The 22,001-nt window shown below is 38.5% G+C and overlaps 1 protein-coding gene across 1 annotated transcript in view; it reads right to left on the reverse strand.

Moving 5' to 3' along the window:
* Positions 1-22,001, reverse strand: part of RAF1 (Raf-1 proto-oncogene, serine/threonine kinase) — a gene marked incomplete in the record, with an annotated part of 77,385 nt that overhangs the window by 3,450 nt on the left and 51,934 nt on the right. Inside the window, 11 exon segments of the mRNA XM_072421008.1 lie at positions 293-424; positions 1,407-1,525; positions 2,559-2,605; positions 3,523-3,699; positions 4,385-4,469; positions 13,192-13,309; positions 13,862-13,962; positions 14,042-14,069; positions 17,960-18,019; positions 19,395-19,548; positions 21,439-21,525. Of these exon segments, the coding sequence (XP_072277109.1) occupies positions 293-424; positions 1,407-1,525; positions 2,559-2,605; positions 3,523-3,699; positions 4,385-4,469; positions 13,192-13,309; positions 13,862-13,962; positions 14,042-14,069; positions 17,960-18,019; positions 19,395-19,548; positions 21,439-21,525 (1,108 nt within the window).

Raw genomic sequence — 22,001 nt, forward strand, 5'->3', positions numbered from 1 at the left:
GATATCCAGACATGGTTAAACGGATTTCACGAGCAATGAGGGGTACTGAAGTTGACCCCAAGGAATATTGTGAGTGAAATCATTTTTACCTATTACTGTCCTTTTGTAGTAAATAGCTTGTCTTAGTGAACAGATCTACTAGGCCTTTTTTTTGTGAAAATAAACTTATATCTGTGAGCACATTCTACTTTCCACCTCTATTCAGTACAGATGAGCCAATCTATCCCAGTGACTGATTTTTGTAACCTGCTCCTTGTTATAACACGGTATGAAGCAGTATGGAAGTACGCACCTGATCGCGGTCTCTTATGTGAGAGTAGGGCAGCTCTCCCGTCATTAACTCATACAGGACAATGCCATATGAATACACATCTGACTGGAAACTGTACGGGTTATCTTCTTGCATTCGGATGACCTCTGGAGCCTGTGGATAAACAGAGAGATGATAACTGGCCATTACACCCCAATAAATGTTCCTCGAATTACAGTGTATGACAACACTCTTGCGTCCGGGTACATCACATGGGTATTACATTACTTATTTAAAATGTTGAAAGTGGCATGCCACAGAACTGTATTTTCATTTCTAGTACATGAACCGTGAAATAAATGAATCAAGATTCACAGTAACCAACATTATCTCAGCCGGTGATCTATGATACCCTCACATATATTATTCCAACCCTTACATAGTTAAGCTTTCCATACCTGAATTCACTTTGGTTTGATCAGCTTTTAATTTGAACAACTATTTCCATATTCTATATTTAATTGTATAAAAACCATATTGATTGTTCTACCACACACCAAAACCTGTGGTCCAGTGGGAGAAAAGTGCAGTGAAGTAAGAACAAGCTTCAAAATTAGATTAATTGAGAGGTCTCAAAAGATTGTTAGTAGATTAAACGATGAGAAGGATTTGCTGGCCAGAAAGACATGGGTTAACTATATAACATTACAGTGCCCTTTATATGAATTGCTTTTGGATAACCTAATCTAAAGTTAACGATCATTTCAATGTTCAAAAAGGAAAAGAAACTCATGTATGACAAGTCTAACAGCTCACTCCTTTACAATTCATCCCAACCTACCCATTCCTTTAAGTTCTGCCAACTCTGAAAAATTAGGCTGGGTACACTGAACCTGCCGGTATGGGTTGTAACAGTAAAACAAAAGCCTTTTACATGTCCCAGAACAACAAGAAAATGTAAATATTAACCCATGTTTACATTGCACTTTTGGCCGGGGATTAGGAGTTATTTTTGTTCACCGTTTGACAGGTCACAAGCCAGAGGACACGGTTGAGGTGACTGCACTTTAGACCTGAGCTGCCCTGTCAGAATGTCATCAGACAATAGAAAGGTTTTCTTTAGAAGCTCTTGTCCCCATGAAGCTCGGTATCTTACCATCCACAGGATTGATCCAGTTGGTTGTTCCACTTGCTGCGATCCGCTCCACCTGGACTTCACCGTGGCCAGGCCAAAATCACCAATTTTCACTGTTAGTCCTTCATGCAAAAATATATCTAGAGCACAGTATAGGAAGGTATCCAAGCCAAACCATGTGAAATAGGTCATGTCTTACAAGCAAACAATTTTTTAATGCTTTAAAATTCCTGCATTTCATCATAATTTATTTTCATAAGCATTACAGGCCAGCGTTCAGCGAGCATAAAGCTTTACCAGCTTTTTTTTTTATCCCTTGTCTTTACTTATCTTTTTCAATGCTGTGTGTACCAACTTTATCATACAATATTTAAAAAAGAACAAAAAAAAACTACTGGATCAAACTCCTATAATGGAACTGAAAAGGTGCTTGTTACAAGTTCCAGAAGATCTGATCATTTCCTGGTCTGTAGGCAAAATCAGGATGGGGTGATATCAGAATGAGTATTGACTGTATACGATAAATAAAATCTTATAAACAGAGTGCAAAGGAAAGAACAAGTGTTGGCAAATCAGAAAAAGGAGAACCTAAAAAAGTCCTTAATTGGAAAATATAAAAATCTTGCATCATTATGATGATGACATTCTGCGAGAAGGGAACAATTCATATACTGGCAGTCTGGGCTTTATCAGATGCAAGCTGAAATAAACATGCAGCACGGGTTTTTGTCACTAGATCATAAGCCAATAATGTTTTTGCTTTCACTTGCTTAACAAACATGCGTGTAATAGGTCATACATCTAAAATGTCACCTTGTGCATGCAAGGTCTGCTTCAAGACAAGCTATATTTCACAAATGAAAGCTTTGACAGGTTGTACTGTAAATCTGCATTAACCAAACAAGGAGGTGAGATAACCCACAGCAATGAATCAAAATGTATTTCTTAGTGCTTTCCAGCAATGAAATAGGTGGCTGCCTTATATCCTTATTATTATATAAATATCTCATTGTTATTTGCACCATTTTATTGAAGAAACCCAAATCTTCATATAACAGCGTGCTTCCTGCCTGGGACAGATACATTCTTTACACAAATCATACGGTTGTGTACAAAGAAGCCCAGCACCCATAATAACTGACACTCGTTTTCTCATGACCCAGAAAAAGATACTGTTTGACTTCATGTCTCTGTGAATGATATTCTTTGCGTGTAAATAGCTGCAAGAAAGAACAAAGATGTTAAACATCAAAGTTTGAAAACAAAGGGAAAACTTGGCTGGTCCTCCAAAAACTGGTTAAAGGTTGTTCAAGTCATTAGGTATACTGGATTGTTTTTTTTCTATCTCTTGCTCTCGATCATTGTGCTACAAGGACACAAGCTGCAACAAGTCCCTTGCCTGCTGGCACACATAGAGCAAGGCTGACATTTAGCTCGTGATCAGTAAATATCCTGCTTGGCAGCATACATGACAGGCCGTCAAGCAAGAATATCGAGAAATGTATTCACTCGGTGAGGTAGGAGATCCTGGGATCTTAATCATGGTCTAAAACAACATGTAGAAGAGCTTGGACCAATAGAAATAATGAGAGGTATGAGTCACGCTCCGTTTATCACAGTGTATGAAAGGATATCCCATGTGCACTGACAGATTAGATTATGTTCCAGACATAAAGGAGAGAAATGTACAAAGAAAGCAGCCCAACTTCAAAGCTTCTCTGGAACTTGTGCAAATGAATGTGTAAGGCTAAAATATTCACCTATTCTATCTCAACCATTGAGAACTAGAATATGAATTGAGGTGACAATCTTCCCAAAGTGAGTACAGGTTAGAATTTAGACAGTTTTGATTATTTAGGGATGAAACATTAGAGAGCCGCTAGGATGTGCCAGTGTGGATTCTCATTAGTTTGCAAATTTATGGAAAAAAAGCCTTTGTTTTATCCGCCATATTGGAAAATTGAGAAGGTGTTTTCTGCCATAAAGCCCACAAGTGCTGGGGAAAGATTGTATATTCAAACAAAAGCTGAATGTATTCGCTAGAATAATTGTCTGCATTAAATGGAAACCAGATTATCACACTCACACTTCTAAATAGATTCAAACAAAAACAACCACACACACACAAAACACTCACTCCATTCCCTGTGCCGTCTGCCTGGCAATGTCGATGAGCTGGAACATCTGGAATTTGGTCTCCTGTACATGCAGATGTTTGTAGAGGCTGCTTCCCTCACACCACTGAGTAACAATAGCCAGGTTGTCCTTCGTCATATAGCCCATGAAAAGCAGAATATTGACGTGCCGTGTCTTTCTGTTAGGAAAAAGAAAATACATAGGTACCCACTTTAGTGCGACACGTAGGGCCAAGAGATAAATTTAAATTAAACAGATATTCAGAATCAAAGTTTAGACCTGTTGAATTCTATCAGCATCTATAGAAGAAACACATGAATATCCCTGTTGTCTTCTCTATACAGTTATATGAGAAACTTACTTTATAGAAGTGAAATACCATTTCCACAACACTAGAAAACAATTTTAGATGATATTGATCTCTCATATAACTTCTCATTCCTCAAGTTTACCTGGCTGTCATGTTAAACTATCTACCCTTAGTAGCAGAGTTATTAATCAATAACTAATAAACAGATAAGGCTTTATTCTATCTTTCCTGATCTGCATATACAATCTAGCTCTGACAGTAGGTTAAAATCAGAAAAATCACATAATTTGAAAGGCCACCTTAATCAGCTTAGAAAAAGTTTTATTTAAAGTGCATAGACCATTAAAGACTGAAAGTTGTGAGCATGTGAAATGATGGCAAATGCAAAAAAGTGTCTACAGGTAAAAACATTTAAAAGTTCAGTGATTTAGAGATAACTCAGAATGATGGCTCTATGTCCCTAGGCCTCTCACGTGTGCAGCAATATAGTGTATAATATAAAATAACCCAATAGGGCAAAGGCTTTTCTTCTCTAAAATGTAAATGCTCTTACCTGAGAACTGCAACCTCATTTCTAAAGGCCTGGAACTGTTCTGGAGTTGGATCGGTAACTTTGAGAATTTTTACTGCTACATCACCTGGAAAAAGGAGAGAAAACAGAATATAAGGAGAGGAGAAGGCGGCACAATCGCTGTACAGCTTGGCCAAGTAGGAAGCGGACCATGCAGATAACTTTAAAAGAACAAAGTAAACATAGATAGAGGGATAGAGAGAGAGACGGAGGGATGGATGGATAGGGATAGAGAGAGAGACGGAGGGATGGATGGATGGATGGATAGGGATAGAGAGAGAGACGGAGGGAGATGATAGAGAGACGGAGGGAGATGATAGAGAGACGGAGGGAGATGATAGAGAGACGGAGGGAGATGATAGAGAGACGGAGGGAGATAGAGAGACGGAGGGAGATAGAGAGACGGAGGGAGATAGAGAGATAGAGAGACGGAGGGAGATGATAGAGAGATAGAGAGATAGATAGATAGATAGATAGAGAGGGATGGATGGATACACACAAAAATGAATGCTATATTGTATTTAAATTACAATTTTTCTTGCAGAAATGCAAACCAGGTACATTAAATTGACCCAGTATCAGCATTTCATAGACTCCTACTGTGGACTGAAGACATTTAAACCAAGGCTGGTATACAAGAAATACCAATTCAGAATCCTGCATACAAAAGGTGGAATAACTGCACACGGTTTCCAGTCGGTGTCCACCTTTCATTTACCAGAAGAACATTTGACCGAAAGGCTTACTAAAGAAACCAGACAGTTCTATATACACATCTCACTGCTGTAACAACACAGAACAAGACCCAAACTTTTAGAAGCCCCTATTTATTGCCTATAGATTTGTTATGTCTGTAGCTATTTACCTGAAATACGTGTTAGAATGTTTCATTTTGGAAGCAGGCTATAAGATAAATCCCCTCAGCTACCTAGCTGAATACTGGTGAAGTTGTTTTTCTGTACAACACAAAATACAGGACAGTATAAGTATAACTCACAAAGGTCAGACTGTCCTGCCACATGTTCTGCCAACAGAAAACTCACTGTCCTTTGGTAAGAGTTAAATGACGCATGGAGAGGTCTACAGCCTGCTATTATCCAGAGACACTTTATTGTCACATCCCAGTATTTCTGAAAATTATAGTGCAAGACTTCTACCTTCACATTTATAATAAGAGCTCAGTTTTCCTTATGAAGGCCACAATTCATTTCCCTAAAACTGTTTATGTGTAGACTTTGCCAACAGCCTCATGAATAAACTTCTAGGAAGCTACAGACTTGTTTAGCGCTCATTATCCTAACTCCTGACCATTCACTTGTTGATAGGCACACAACCAGGTGTATGATCAATGTTTCGGGTATATTGATTGTTCACTTAGTTATCAACCGGCTCTGTTCTTTCCCCAGCTGATGCCACTCCTCCTGATCTGGTCACCAGGAGCGGGGAGAGCTCCTCCTGCTGGTGGACAGATTAGGAGGGCAACACTGATTGGACAAAGAATGACAATTCCTGATCAAAGTCCAATTGATATATTGATCAAACATTGCATCTCATCACACGCACAGCTCCAAGACTTCACTAGAGCTGCCCCAACTCTCTGGAATGGTCTTCCTCAACCTATTCGGCTTGCTCCTACTTTCTGCTCATTTAAAAAAGCATGCAAAACCCATTTTTTCAAACTTGCCTACCCATCTTCTTCTGTTTTTTGAAACCATCACTACTTCCCACCACTACAAATCTCCCCTCCTATTGTGTGTGAAATTCCCCCACCTCCTAAACTGTAAGCTCTTCGGGGCAGGGTCCTCTCCTCCTCCTGTGTCACTGTCTGTATTAGTTTGTCTTTTGCAACCCCTATTTAATGTACAGAGCGCATAATATGTTGGCGCTATATCAATCCTGTTTATTAATAATGATAATAATATTTTCTAATATATTTTTAATATTTTATTATTAATAATAATAAATAATAATAATATTTTCTAAAATATTTGTATTATAACCAATAATTTTAACATATATCACTCAAACCTATTAGCAATATAAACCAGTAAATGGCCAGTGGAAGGGATACAAGTAGAGTGCTATGAATGGGGAACAGATACACTGCCACCTCAGTTACAAATAAGTGCAGTCAAAAGTTGCAGATCTAAGGTATAATAATGAAGAATGGTTTACAGTTCTGTGAAGTCGTATCTTAGATCGCCCTATTCGGCTTGCTCCTACTTTGTAGAGCACTCAAAACCCATCTTTTTAAACTAAAACCCTCACTACTTGCCACCACTCCATATCTCCCCTCCTATTGTGTGAAATTCCCCCAACTCCTAGATTGTAAGCTCTTCGGGGCAGGGTCCTCTCCTCCTCCTGTGTCACTATCTGTCATTTGCAACCTTCTATTTAATGTACAGCACTGTGTATTATGTTGTCGCTATATAAATACTGTTTAATAATAAAGTCAGCATTTATTATTATACTCATGGTATATGGTTGCATCATTTCACTAGCTTAATTCTTTATCCTCTGACTTAAATGTAACCTGTCAGATCTAATCTTCAAACACAAATTGAGAAAAATGTTGTTCTGTTTCTATCACAGTAGGAAATAGTTAAATCCTTTGTCAAGTATCCTCTGCTGTGGTCTGTGTGAAAACCACAAAAGGTGTGGTTATGGCACAAAAAAAGAAAAAAGGAAAAATAAATTCCAATTCCTGCAAGCACCCTGTCTGTCTTCAAGCCTTTGTTGGATCTATGTTTAGTGAGCATCCTTAGTGTAATATATAGATATTTATATATGGGTCACCCTCCTGTTTGATGTAGTTGGCACTACATAAGCACAATGTATGAAATCAATAAAATAAGAGTTGCTACACAGGGTTAATGTAAACTTAACACAAGCCAGAAGGTTTGCCTCTTTGTCAAGGCAGAATATGTATGATGTAATTCCCACTTCTAAGGCAACACCCAAAGTTACAGTCATCAGCCAAAACTTCATGCTCCTCTCAGTTTCTGAAGAAAGACAGCAGATTCACTCACAGGAATCCAAGTTAACTTTGATTTGATTATCAAATCGAAAACATTTAGGTTAGTTTAAACATCCAACAACAGTTCATCACCCAGCAGGAATAAACACCAAGGAACGTGCAATGTGTATTTGCACACATTAGAAAAAAATGCAATAAACCCTGAAAGTCATTGTTATAAAGCTACATACACACTTCCAATTATTATCGTTGGAAAACGAACGACGAACGTTCATGCACGATATATATGAACGATCGTATAGCACCGATCCTGCACATAGAGTTAACGACACGATCGTTCGTAGATATTGTACACACAATAGATACGATCGTTTGAACGATAGAGGAACTATGTGCACGACAGGAAAGTGAACGGACGTTCGTTCATCACGCATGCTCTGAACATGGACGATCAACGAACGACCGTACACACGAACGATGTTCAACGATCATCGCCCAATCTGATCCGTCGGTCCGGTCGTTCGTTTCCAGCGACTTTCCTCGTTCGTCGGCGTCGTTGGTTACTTTTTTACGAACGATTTTTTGCCCAATCGATCGTTCGTCGTTCGATTGGAACGATAAAAATTGGAAGTGTGTACGCACCTTTAGTCTGGGTTTACTGATAGGACTTGGGAGGGGATGGAACTTTAATATTGACTTCTGCAGTCTCTTTGTAAAGCCTGGGCCCAGGATCTAGACCAGGGGTGTCAAACTCAAATCAAAGGGGCCGAAATCTAAAATACAGGCGGGTAGAACTTTTTATTCAGATCCATAGTGTTCGTAGAAATATAGATCCTTCCTCATCCCGAGACACCATATCACACGCCTACCTGACCTGGCCTAAACATTTCTACAAGGTACTTACAAATCAATCCCCTTTTCACTGTGGCGCCCCCTAGGCCCAGGGTTCACAAATTCAGAATAAGACTCACCTCCTCCCACTGCCAAAACCCACCCAGTCATTAAACTGTCCAATGCCAGCTCTACCCAATGACGTTATGAATCTGACAATTAAAATTGGGGTGAGGGGGCACTGAGGACTGTAATTTCAGCTTGGGGGCTTCACTTACATGCTGTGCTTGTGAAATTACTTGCAGGCTAAAAATATTCATATCTAAAAGTTGTAGGGGAGGCTTGTTCTCAAAATACAAGCTAACGCTGTCTGTACCTAGCGTTTTCTCCTGTGAAAATTTAGGGCACTTTTTGTTTTTACTGGATATACATTTATTTTTTGTTGCATCTGGGTATTTTTTTGGGGCAATCATTTGCCCATCATACATTATCTCTGCATTATTAAAGCAGACCGGTCATCATATTTTCAGCAGTACGTAAAAGGGTGGCTTTCCCCATTCAATTTTACCAACACAGCAGTAAAAAACTAAGTGGAAACCCGCAAGCTGCTTCTTCTGCGCATGTCCAAGAGCAGTGCTGCATCGTAAGGGTCTTTCCTCAAATGTAAAAAAACAAGCACTGGATCTCATGCATGCTCAGAGCGAGATTATATTAGGAGACCTGTCACCGCATCTCATGCCTGTGCAAGATCATAAGAGGTCATGAAAAACCCGGAAGAATGAAGAGAGCCACATGGAACGGAACGTTGAGCCCTGAAACAGACGGAAGCCAGGACAGTGCAGGATTTGCTGGGCACTGTATATACAATGCCTATAAAGAGAATTTTTTTTTGTGCAAGTTACTCTTCAAAAATGTAATAAACATCAAATGGAAAATGGGCAGAGTGATTGCACAAACTGCAGAGTTTGACTGTTGATTTAAAAAAGATTATATACAAATCATTGTGAAAGTTACCTGACTTGCCTACATAGCTGCAATTTAATGTGCATTTATGAACAAAAGTGACCAACCTTATGAAATATAAAAACTGCAGTGAGCAGAGACTTTTCCTTTTTATATTTGAGGACAAAATTATGATGACGTTTGTTGCAGAATGGAGTAAAGTATTCCATGATGACAAAAAGCACATGTGAATTTATTGCAGACAATACAATGGAGTGTTTTAGAGTGGTTACTAGTAACATCTGTTTGATTTCTGCTTGTAGAATGTTTAGTGCAGACCATGCGTTAGGCGATGACATTTACTGCAATGTGCAGTTTATCTCAGCTGGGACATGAAGATACGGCCCCTGTGATGGAGCTTTTACAATGCTCTTGTAGGCTTGATTAAAAAGTACAATCATGCTCAAGCTAATGCACACTAAACACATATTCAAATCACTATTAAAGACTGATAGACATTATTCAGCACTCTGTAACAAATTCCATCAAAGAGGAAATGTGAAGAAATGCTGTATAGAAAAGCAGGATATTATGAAACCATTACATACAATTAACATGTTTACCTCCTTTGCTTGGAATGAGATTTTAAAAGTTACCTTGAAAAGATAAATCTGTTTCCACTCTTTTAAAGACATGTTAAGGGACACTACTGGATATTTATACTATAAGAAGGGACACTCCTGTTGTATTAGGGGTTGTATTTAAATCCTGTTGTATTTAATACTCGATTCAGTCATGCTAAAAAGAATCATCATTGTTGGCGCTAATATTTTTTTGTAAACCTAAAGAAGGCAAAATAGAAGAGTTTGATGGAGCAACTTAGAATATAACCGTAACAGACCATCACCCAACACGTTTTGCCTGTATTGGCTTCCACAGGTGTATAGCTGGGACATGCATGGTTTTAGTGTAGTTGAAAATCAACATTGGCTACCATCAATGATGGAAAGAGATAAAATGTCGTTTTGGTGCATAAATAAAATGCACTTGCAAAAGGGATTACTTATGGAATTTGTAATAATTTGTTCAGTTCCAAAAGCAGCACGTAATAATAGTTGATGCTTAGTAACTCCAAAGAGTACATTTCAACCGGTATGTGTAGCTGGTTGTAAGTAGGGAAACTTGGTTTTCATAGTAGAGAGTGTCAGGTCTGCCCACTCTAGAGGGATAGATGAAGACAATTTTGTTTCAAATTTATAGTAATTCATCAGAGTGTTGCCGATTCGGTCTCATCTATTATGCAGAGAAGCAAAAATTCCTGGGGTCCCGCAGAGCGAACTACTTGAGAATGCAGCCCGAGGGGACTGTCAGTGAGAAAGTAGTGATTTATGTATAAGGAAGTATGTATATGTATAGTACAGAGATGCTAAATCCCCATGATAACTTATTTATGTATTTGTGTATGAATAACTTACATGAATACATAATTATATATGCTTAGCCATCAAACCTTCTTTTTTGCCTTATCTTTACATTTTGAATATTAAGGGGAGGCTACTCATACACTCAGACATTTATCTCTACAAATTCTATTATTTTTTTTTTTTGTTATAATTAAGTTGTACGCTCCTTTACTAATTTGTTAAATGGGCAGTATAGGAGGTTTAAATTGGAACTCAAGGCAAAAGATTTAGATAGAAGAGTGAGAGGGTTAGAACCACTGTCAGACTTTATTGCTGTCCGTGCCCCCATCAGGGAAATTTGCTCTCTTAGGGCCTGGCTTCACGGTTGAGTTGTTCCACACGGCTCCACCACAGCTGGCACACTTCTATTTGGCTCTGCCGAGCTAAGCAACCATGATCAGCTAAAAACACTGGATGTTTGTTGCCCAAAAAACAACCATGATTGGGCTGTACATGTTAAATTTCCACCCAAGACAATGTCACATGGTTTTGAGAACAAACCATTGGGAACAGCCACTGTCATTTTCTATGGCGGAAGATGCAGCAGGGTGCCTCTTAGTCATCCTGCCTCTTTCCTCGCCAAAGAACTGAGTTGTTCATTCTACTGTCACTGGAGACGATCACAAATGATTATTTCCAGTAATCTGGTGTGTTAAAACTTGCGCTGTGAATAGGGACAGTAAAGCACAACCATTTTGTAAGACTAAGAAGTAAAAAGAAGAACTAGTTTTAAAATCATGACCTTGTGATACTAAACTTAAAAAAAAAAATAATTGATGCAAATGGAATCTACTTAAATCACTGATAATGGAAATGTATAAACAGATGAACTAGAGAAAACAGAATAGGGAGATTGTATCCACAGGTTCCACACCTTATTTAAACTTGTCAGTTAATATCCTCTAACGTTTAATAATCCCTATCCTAATCCCTATTGGTTGACAAAAACACATAATACAAGTTAACAAAAGCCTGGTTTAGAAAAAAATTCCAACCGGGTTTGATTAGAATGTTTTCTTTAGAGCAATTTGATAGGTTACAAGGAGTTAATGAACAAATATGAATATAGAATAATAAATGTCATCATCCAGGAACTTTTTGTCCTTACCTAATTTGTGTCAACTGTTTCAGCTCCCAAAATGTATTCTATATAGTTTTGCTGGAAATAATAGCAGTGTGTTTTAAAAAACGAATAAAGCTCAAAATCCTTCTGATGGCTTTTATTACTCTACATGCAAATTCCATTTTAAATCAAAACATAAAGGAATATTTGTCAAACTTGTGTTCCTCCTTTACAGAAAGTGAAGAAAGGGTCTCCATGCTATGGAGAACTCCCCCAATTGTCCTTCTCTACGATTTTTCTAAATTACCTCCTTGTGTAAGGATTTGAGAATAAAAAATGGCACTCTATAATCAAACACTTATACTATTTAGGATTTAACTTAATTTTTAAATTTTTTGGAGCCCACATAAATCTAGACGTCTGAGGACCATTTTCCTTTGAAGCTTAAGAAATACAAATATGTATGAAATAAAAAAGGTGCAAGGAAACCAGTTGTTTCCATGCTGCTATACCCTGGCAACACAAAAAGGAGACGGTAATTAGCTGCTGTTTATACATACACACCGACATGTGCCTTAGCCAAGCCAAACATTACAGTACTGTTTGAATGATAAATTAAAACGTAACAAATGTGCTGTGCTTTGGCATATTTGACTCTTGTGTTTAAGGTTGTTTTCAACATGCTGTGGTTCTAGCAAGTTCCTCCCGTTTTTGTGCATGTAAGAATTTGCGCAGCTTTGCTTAAAACAACTATACTTTACATTATTATAATCACATCCTTGTGGCATGAGGTCATTTAAAGCCTATGCACATTTTATTCCGATTTCTTTTTTTTTCAGTACTTATTTAAAGCGTACCTAAACTCCGTATTTTTACTTTTTATATATATATGTATGTATATATTTATATGTATATATATATATGTATAATAAATAAAAAATAAATAAAAAGGTACAGCACCTCTAATTCCATCCCTGACAGCTCAGCCCTATCTTGCCCGTTAGGATACCCATTTTTCTTTGCTGCCATTTGGTAGCATTTAGGCCTTGTACCTCCCCCAGTCTCTTAACCAGACATTGAAAGGAAAAGCAGCTAGATAATTTAATCTGTTATTCGTCTATCAGCACTGGTACCTTGCTAGCACATAAGCACTGCAGTAAAGCTGACTGGCTACTTGTACTACTTCACCAAACTCCTATCTGAGCCCTGCTGTACAGGGTTTGAAAGAAACCAATACCAAGACTAATTCAGGTAATGACATGGCTTGAAATAAAATAATACATTCATGTTAACAAAAAGAATTGTGTCTTATGTAGTGTTTGGAGGAAGAAGTAAAACACAAGAACTTGAAGTTATCACTCCTGGGATCCTTTTAAACTATTTTGTCTTTTGTTTTCTGCAAAACTGAACTTACCGAGTGATCTTAGGTAAACAATCCTAAAGATTGATGTGAGAAAATGGTAATAAAAGACAAAAGGGATGCATACAACATACAATTGGGTGTGGGACTTACCGTGCCATTTGCCTTTATACACAGTTCCAAATGATCCTGATCCTATTCTTGTAGATAACATCACCTCACTGGCCTCGATCTCCCAATAATAGCTAGAATCTCTCTGTCCCCGGGAGCGCTGCAAAATAAATCATTTCTAAACAAAAAGGCAAATACATAAGATACCCATGTACCAGAATTGGTAATAAAACAAGTGCTGTGATTTCTGCCTCTGTTGTGAAATGTATAGACAAATTTCTCTACAATGCTTATAGGTACAGAGACTTATTTAATGCATTTCTGCCACTTTTTCAGAATGAAAACATGTTAATATGAAAAGTCTGGCCACAGCATCCCCTTATTGTAAATAAATAGAAGCACGGTGACAGATTTGTGAAAAGACCACATATGTGAAGGCTGAGACTGCTCTAAATGTCACATCTTGTGAAATCAAGCAAACCAGGGAAACGTTTCCCAATGTTCTACGAGTAATGGAATTTCTATTGCCATGTTCTATGGAGTTCCCCAGTTTCAATGTTCGTTCTCCACTGCAGAGTGGTTCAGCCTCCTAATATTCTACACCCACCATTGTCCCAACAGGAAGATAAATTCTAATTACTCCTTTATTGTATTTAAAACTTTCTTGGGAAGATACATTAATGATAATTTGTTTTTACGACGTTGTACTTACAATCTTGTTCTTCTCCTGGTTGCTGGACATGGCAGACTTCTCTCTGTGTGTCGGCGCTGGGGCTTTGGACCACCCAGTAGGACTCAAATTATTGGGACTCCCTGACAACCAGATGGGTGAAAATTAGAACACAGACCCAAATACAAGTGAAAGTTTGGGAGAAATACTGCATTTATTTACCTGATTCACTGTGAATTCTTACAGCATCCTGAAACACAAAGCATATATTATTGTTTACTCCAGTAATGATGAAATGTAAATAAACAGTGCTTAAGAAAACTGCATGGTTTATATTTATATATGAAATGCACATAAATAAATTCTAGAATATATAAACTTATTCTTTCTTTGAAAAGAAAAGAAAGAAATGTGTCATGCAAAAACATGAAGGCTGCCTTTGCTGAGCTCGCCTTCTGAAAATGCAAGTTGCCTGGCTATCATGCAGACCTTCTTGTTTAAAAAGTGACTGAGATCTGACATTACAGATCTACATACTTGTTTAGAGTTGTTTTATAACTACCTGGATCATAAAATCAGTCCAGTCAGTCTGTCCAAGAATACAACTAGTTTGTCTTCAGACAGCAGGAGAGAAAGAAATGGTCTGCAGAAACGGGCAGAACTTCCAGAAAAGGCGAACTTCTATAAACAGGACCACCCACAGCTAAATGGCAACTGATGAGACCGAGACAAGAAACACCCTAACTAACAGAAATGTGTGCTTTGATGGTTAAAGGACATTGAAGTGGAAAGAACAACCAAAGCCTAAACAGTATCCAGCAAGGATTTCTGAAGAACCAAAATCCAACTTATCCACGGTGATCTCCAAAACATCAGATACATTGCTAAGCACAGCGCCAAGACTACGTACACACGTCAAATGATTTTCATCCGATTATTGTCTCAGGGCTAGTATCCAACGAGAATCTGATGTGTGTACAGCGCTAGTTTGGTGTGGTTCAAAGATCCAACCTAGCAGATCCACGAACGAGGGGAGAGAGCGAAACGGGGTGCCACCCCTTGGTTTGTCCCCTTCCCTCTCTACAGAGCAGAATGATGCTGTATGTACAACGCTCGTTTATGAATCTTTCAGTCTTTTGTCGTTGGAAAGGATCTTGAAAGATCCTTTCTAAATGACCATTCTTCCCAGTAGGTCTGATTGGTACAAAATACAATTAAGTGCAGCGGGGTCCACTATAGAAACAGCACTCTGGACATTGCCTAGATAGGGAGACCTCTAAGGGATTTTTTTTTTAAAAATAGTGACCCTATATTGACCCTATCAATATATTATCTCTGTGCTCAGCCTGACCAACCTGCTCATTTACAGACAGGGCAAACACAGAAACAACGATAACCGCTTTCGACCCGAAAAGAACTCTCTGGCTAACAAGTACCACAATAGGGTCTGAAAACTAGCAAAAATGGAACCCAGTCCAGTGAGGATCCACATGATCCTTTCCAACGACTAAGGACTGCACGATGCATGGACCACTGTTGTACATACAGCACTGTTCTGCTCTATGGAGAGGGGAGGGAGAGAACGATGGAGCGGCACCCTGCCGCTCTCTCTCCCCGTTAACTTGCATTAGGATCATTCGTCGTGGGTGGATCTGCCAGTACTGTGGTTCGGACCATGGACAACTAGCACTGTACACAACTCCCGATTATCGAGCGAGAACCATTGGGACTGTGTACCAAGCCTTAGATCAAATGTAATGGCTTCCCAGATTGCTGTGGAAGATATTTTTCCAGTTTCAGCTATGTAGAGTAATCTAGTGTAGAACACACATAGTGCTCGAAAAACAAAAGTGAGTCTTGCACAGAAAAGCTAAAGAGAATCCATCCATCCTCCTAGGGCCTTAGGAAGAAAACAGAAGCATGATAGTAGTAAGAAATAGGCTCAACTTTTCTTCCAGTGCTATAGGAAGTTAAGCACAATCTGAAGGTATATATAAGACTTCTCGTGTGGCTCAATGGCCAAAACAAATGCACGTGGTGTTATTTCTATGGTACAGCTGATAAAACTCTTATCTTACCATTCTTTGTCTAACTGTACTAGGTTCCTCTCAGGTATGCCAGGTGATGGTTGCCAGACCAGCATCCTCAACACAAGAAATAGTTCTACCCTTTCAGTCACATCAGACACACTTATAAAAGAAAGGACTTGTAAGAGTCCATCAACATGTAAATCTGCCGTGTGGAGAAACAGTTATAAATTTACCAGAGCCTGGTTGAGTGACAACAGCGATTTACAAGCTGGTACAATCTGCATTTAAATCAACTGCAATTCACCATCTCATATTTAGGTATAAACTAAATAACCTGGATTCTGAGGTCTTTAAAGTAATCATTTGACAGTGAAGGATACAAAAACAAACAAAGACAGTAGTAAGCACTATTTCACTTGACCTCTATTAGAACCTCTTCATTAGGAATAAGTTAGGCATTGCACATCCATGTCTAAGTTTCTCCAGTTATGCTAAAAATGCAAATATTTCATATTTAAGCTAGATGTTTTTAGAACATTTTACTATTCACACAGGTTCACATGACATTTGCATGCATTAAAGCTCCACTAAAACTTTTCATACTGTATGGTACTATACATCACTTACACATATGGACCAATAAAATGGTTTTATTTTGCTTACCGAGGAGAGATTTGGAAACACGGTATGAAATTCTTTAACAGCTCTATGCAGACCTTAAATTTCACTGGACAGGTCAAGAGCATGTGTAGGCAAACATCCATAAACATTCTGAGTTAATAAACTGGAATTATATTTAAACTTTCCGCAGGGGACCCCTGAGCCCTCTCTAGAACTTGTCTTGATCCAAATTGCAGACCTTTGAACAGACACATGTACTCTGGCAGCCCCACAGATACAATGTGCTCATCTTTTGCTGTCCCCAGGCTGGCTTTGTGCATTGGTATTAAACAGGATTTATATAGCGGCAACATATTACACAGCGCTGTACACTAGGCATAGCACAGACATTTATGGGCTGCCCATATAATAACTCATAGAAAGCTCACAAGGCATCTAATAAACACCTATGTAGCTGCCTAGAACTTGCACAGCACTGTCCAGCCAGCTTAGCAAAAGCCTGAAATAGGTTAGACAACGTTACATGATTTTAATAACACTTTAGGCATATTATTTTTTCACAAAATAAAGTCATCAGAAAGATGAAGGTGGGCTTTAGAAATTTAGTATACATCACAAGACAAAAGAAAACAAGGAAAAGACAAACCAAGAAATTTAACAGAATCACAATTTCATGCCGCAGAAGTTAGAAGTTGACTCGATACAATAAGATGATAAAAAGAATAAAAACCTTACTGAATGTAGAACAGTTCACAAAGTACTGATACCTATGTGATATGGAGTTAAGATGCCAATATTTGTTACAATATAAAAATACAATCTCCTTAAGAATTGCCAGAACCAGTAATTTAATGGCTTCATTCAGTCTATTCAAGTATCATTATCAGTAGATTTATAGGAGATTGAGAAATAAAAAATCTAATAAGGAACTGAAAGGGCATGGGTTTGGATACACTAGGATTTAATAAAGGGAAGAATGTACCTGACGGGAGCAAATACACGAAACAGTGCACATATGTAAAAATGAGAGAATATTTACATAATAGTAACAAACAGTAGAATATATTTAAAACAACCCAATGCTGACCTCTGTAGCAACATGTACAGTGGAGTAATTTATCCTCAAAAGGGCAGAAAAGGGGTTAGAAATCCCACTTTGAAGAATGTATGTTTTTGTGAGTATGTGAGGGTGTGTGTAATGAAGACTAATGATAGCATTCCGGACCCATTAACATTTTTACTACTAAATCCCAAAATGCAAATATTAACCTATCCCCTAATACTTCCATCGATAACAAGAACTTAAGGATGGTTAGTAGCAGATTCCTCCAAGTCCAATATGAAATATGTGGCGTTAAGATGCATGCAAAACAAATACATTACCATCATCAAAGTGCACTCAGGCACTGCAAATTAGGCAGAACAGGTAGAAAAAACAGCAAACCCATTCAACATATCACTACAAGAAAGCAAGCCCAGAAGTACGTACTCTGCCCCACAAGCAAAAACGTCTGCCGCGAGACTTGGGAGAAGAATTGAGCCAGTTATTCTAATTATAATATTGAGAGAATAAGAGAAGATAAGAGAATAAAAAAGATAAATGTATCTAGACAAGAAAAGAAAATTTATTTTTACATAGCCAAGTTGGTGAGTCTTCGAATGCTAATATGATTACTATGGTCTGTTAAAATCTTTTCTTCGGCAAAGCAGTAAACGCAAATATAAAGCAACAGTGCCATTCTAGGTTCAACATTCTAGGTGCCAGGTAACCAAAAAAAATTAAAATTTGTGAATTTGAAAATAAGATTTTCTATTGTAAAAATATCCTACTTGCTAAAAATGTGCTTCCTTTTGTCTCTGTTACCAAATTAGAAAAAAGGACCCTCTAGAAATAAAAAAAATTAATACATCTCCCTCCACCTGCAATAACGATTGTTTCTCTCAAGTTGAGATTTTGTTGAACCTTTAGGCTAAGTACACACGTGCAATAATTGTTGACTAACGACTGCAAGATGCATGAACAAGCCTGTACACATACAGCACCGTTCTGTTCTATAGAGAGGGAGGACGACGGAGCCGCACCCCGCTGTGCTCTCTACCCTTTACTTCCATTATGATCGCTCTTCGTCCATCATCCGTGGATCCGCCAGGATGGTCGTTCGGACGATGGACGATGAGCACTGTACAAGCGCCAGAACCGTTGCACGTGTGTACCCAGCCTTAGTATTCAGCATGCCCCCCGAAATCAATCGCTCAAAATAACGACAAGGCTCCCATCCGCTGCGATGGGAATTAGCGTTGTGGATTATTTATACGAAATCAATAATCGCTCCCTATTGATATAACCACTATTGTACAGGAGGCTGGGTGTTGAATACTGAAGATTCTGCAGACAATAAACATCTTCAAGCTAGCGAGAATGGTGACTAAGAATACTTTTTTTATTATATTTTGACCTGTAGAACTTTTTATACTGCTGACAGTTTCTTTAAATAAAATTTTAGGTACAGTTCCTAATATAATTTATATATTTTAGTACAAGTATATAAATGGAACTACATTCTATTCTACCCTAAATTAACACGATTTTCAAATATGCACTGCAACCACATTATAATCCATTAATGCTATTTTATCTTGTAACCAAATGTAGCTCAATTTGTTGCGAATTAAACGAGTGAACTACTCAATGTTCCATGAAAGAACGCACAGTTTTAGAAACTTAAGACAGAATTTTCAAACTATTACACAATTCAGACACTATTTCCCTAAAAAATGTATGGATCCAGTGAAATAGATGAAAGAACCTATTATGACTGCTACAGTTATGTAGAATATTTATTTCTACTTTACAAATATTGCAGATTGGAAAAGGAGGACAGAAGGTATCCTGCGATCCAGTAATAGATGAAAACCTGAATTACCTCAATCATTCTACTGTCCACTGGCATTGTAGTGCTGACCATATGGACATTGGGTGTTGAAGTAGATCGTTGCCTTTGGGAGAGGGAACACTCAGAAGATGGATTTGGTGTTGAAAAGTTGAAGGGTTGAGGGGTTGAATATCTGTGCAGGGAACTAGTAAAAAAACAAAAAACATAAATAACAATTACTGTAAGCATAATGAATAAAGTATTTTACTTATGCACACTGTCAGAAATTATGTAATTTTTTTCCATACTCTAGTTCAGGAGTGTCAAACTCTGGCCCGCAACGTCTTTTTTTTTGGCCCTCCAAAGAAACCCTAAATATGAAATGCAGCTGGCCTGCCACTGCATTGAAATAGCACCGCTACTACAATTCCCAGCATTACTCACGTCTATAGACCAGCAGGCTCACTGCCTATGCGTGGCCCAGCATTGGACTGTTATATAGCAGCAAGCAATGCCGGGAATTGTAGTAGTGGCGCTATTTCAATGAACAGGGAGTTCCAGAGGCGGGCCACTCGTAAGATTTAGCTCCGCATTGGCCCTGTCTGGCATTTGGAAGGTGCCAGGAGGCTTTTGGAGTTACAGGGGCTTCTTGGCGACCCTTGGCCTTGTGTCATATGGCGGTGTTTAAGGCTGTGTGTTAGCCTGCTGTTATCCAAGTGATACTGCTTGTGATCGCATCATCTGTAAGTTTAAGGTGCCGTCTTTGTCAAGTTTAGCGCAGGCTGATTTTATAAGCATCTTCCGCGGTCAGTCAAGACGCACAAGCGCCCTTCTCTGTTGACATTCATTATGGACCCGTCATCTGGCCAACCCTCCTAAAAATGGCTGGAAGAAAACAGAAGCTTTCTAGAAAAGTGAAATCTGTTCACAAATGTAAAGGATAGACCTGTTTGTTATGTGTGTGGAATCACAGTAGCTGTAACCAAAGAATATAACATAAGACAACACTATGAAACAAAACACCACGAAAAGTACAAGGACCTAAACATGGCGCAAAAGGGCCAGAAAGTAGAGGAGATGAAAAGAAGTTTGGTTTCACGGCAGACTATGTTCACAAAAGCCAGATCACAAAGTGAGGCTGCTATAAAGGCTAGTTTTATTGTGGCAGCAGAGATAGCAAAATCAGCCCGGCTCTTTAATGAGGGAGAGTTTGTCAAAAAGTTTGCGACGCTGATCGTGCATGTGAACTTGCCACAAATCTACATTATTAGCGGATAGAAAAGATTTCATTGCATTCTCCCTTAGTGTGGATGACAGCAGCTACACATCTGATAATGCCCAGCTGTCATCATTTGTGGAGTGGACTCAAACCTGTGGGTCACAGAGGAAGTTTTGGGATAAATGGAGCTGATTGAACTCCAGTGTAGTACACGTTGAAGTCAAAGTATGATGCTGTGGTCGCTGCACATTTTCCACGTTAAATCCCTGACACAATGCCCCTCCTCCGTAGCCAAGCTGCTCAACTGCTCTCAATGTTCGGCAGCACATATATGTGTGAGCAACTATTCTCCAAGATGAAGATGAACAAAACATCACACAGGAGTCATTTAATCCTGAGGCTTTCCACAGCTCAGAGCCTGACCCCAAACATTGATGAACTAGCATCCAAGAAGGATGCAAGGTAACCGGCTTGGACCTTGAATAAATGTTTTTTTATGTACTTGCTACTCCAAGGCATGGACTTGAATGGTTGGATTTTCATAGAAGAAAACTGGTTTTATTGTTAGCTTGTGCAAAAAGGTTACCATTGAAATTTAACTCAGAAGGCTACAAATAGAGAAAGAGGCATAGGATTTTTTCTTAAATAAAATTAAAAAAATGAATGTTAAGCAAAACCTCTGTTTTATATCCAATGAGAAGGAAAAACTTCCTCAATTTTTTCAATAAGTTTCAAGGTTGACCTGCGACTTAGTCTAAGTTTTTAGTTTTGGCCCTCCGTGTTATTGAGTTCGACACCCCTGCTCTAGATGAATAAATATTTTTTTTCCTTAATGGGCAGTAGTGACAACAACCATCATTCAGCAACATATTGTACCTGGCGTGGCCACGGGGAGTATCTCGCAGACGCCGTGATGGTAAAGCAGGCATGCCAGTGTCTGCATTATTAGGGCTTGGAAACAATCTGTTGAGAAAGCAATCATTAAAAATACAAGAGAACACAACTTCACTGGATCCCAATAAAAACCCAATACAAAATACAAATAGGCCAAAAGGATAGTATACTCAGGAGCAGTATAATCAAGACTGGGGACCCCAGCATTGAACCTTTTATAACAATGTGTATTTAAAGCATTTTTATTTAGTGAAGTAGCTGCATTCTACAACCAATGCTTCTGCTTTCCATTACCGAGATTCTGTACATGAAAGCTCTACAGCCCTGACCAGCCACTTGTTCTTAGTGGGAAGAGGTTGTCTGCTATTCATGGGTGGCCTATTTTAAAATCTTTGTTCATAACAGAGGCTTTAGTAAAAGATAAATACAACGGATGATAATAAAGCAGAAATGCTTTTACCAGTTGATGAAGCTCGGCACATGTGCTAGAAGTTAATGAGATAATTATTTACACTCTATGTACACTCAGTTCTGGCGTAGTAACA

Source organism: Pyxicephalus adspersus, chromosome 8, assembly GCF_032062135.1.
Source record: "Pyxicephalus adspersus chromosome 8, UCB_Pads_2.0, whole genome shotgun sequence".
NCBI classification, from domain to species: domain Eukaryota; kingdom Metazoa; phylum Chordata; class Amphibia; order Anura; family Pyxicephalidae; genus Pyxicephalus; species Pyxicephalus adspersus.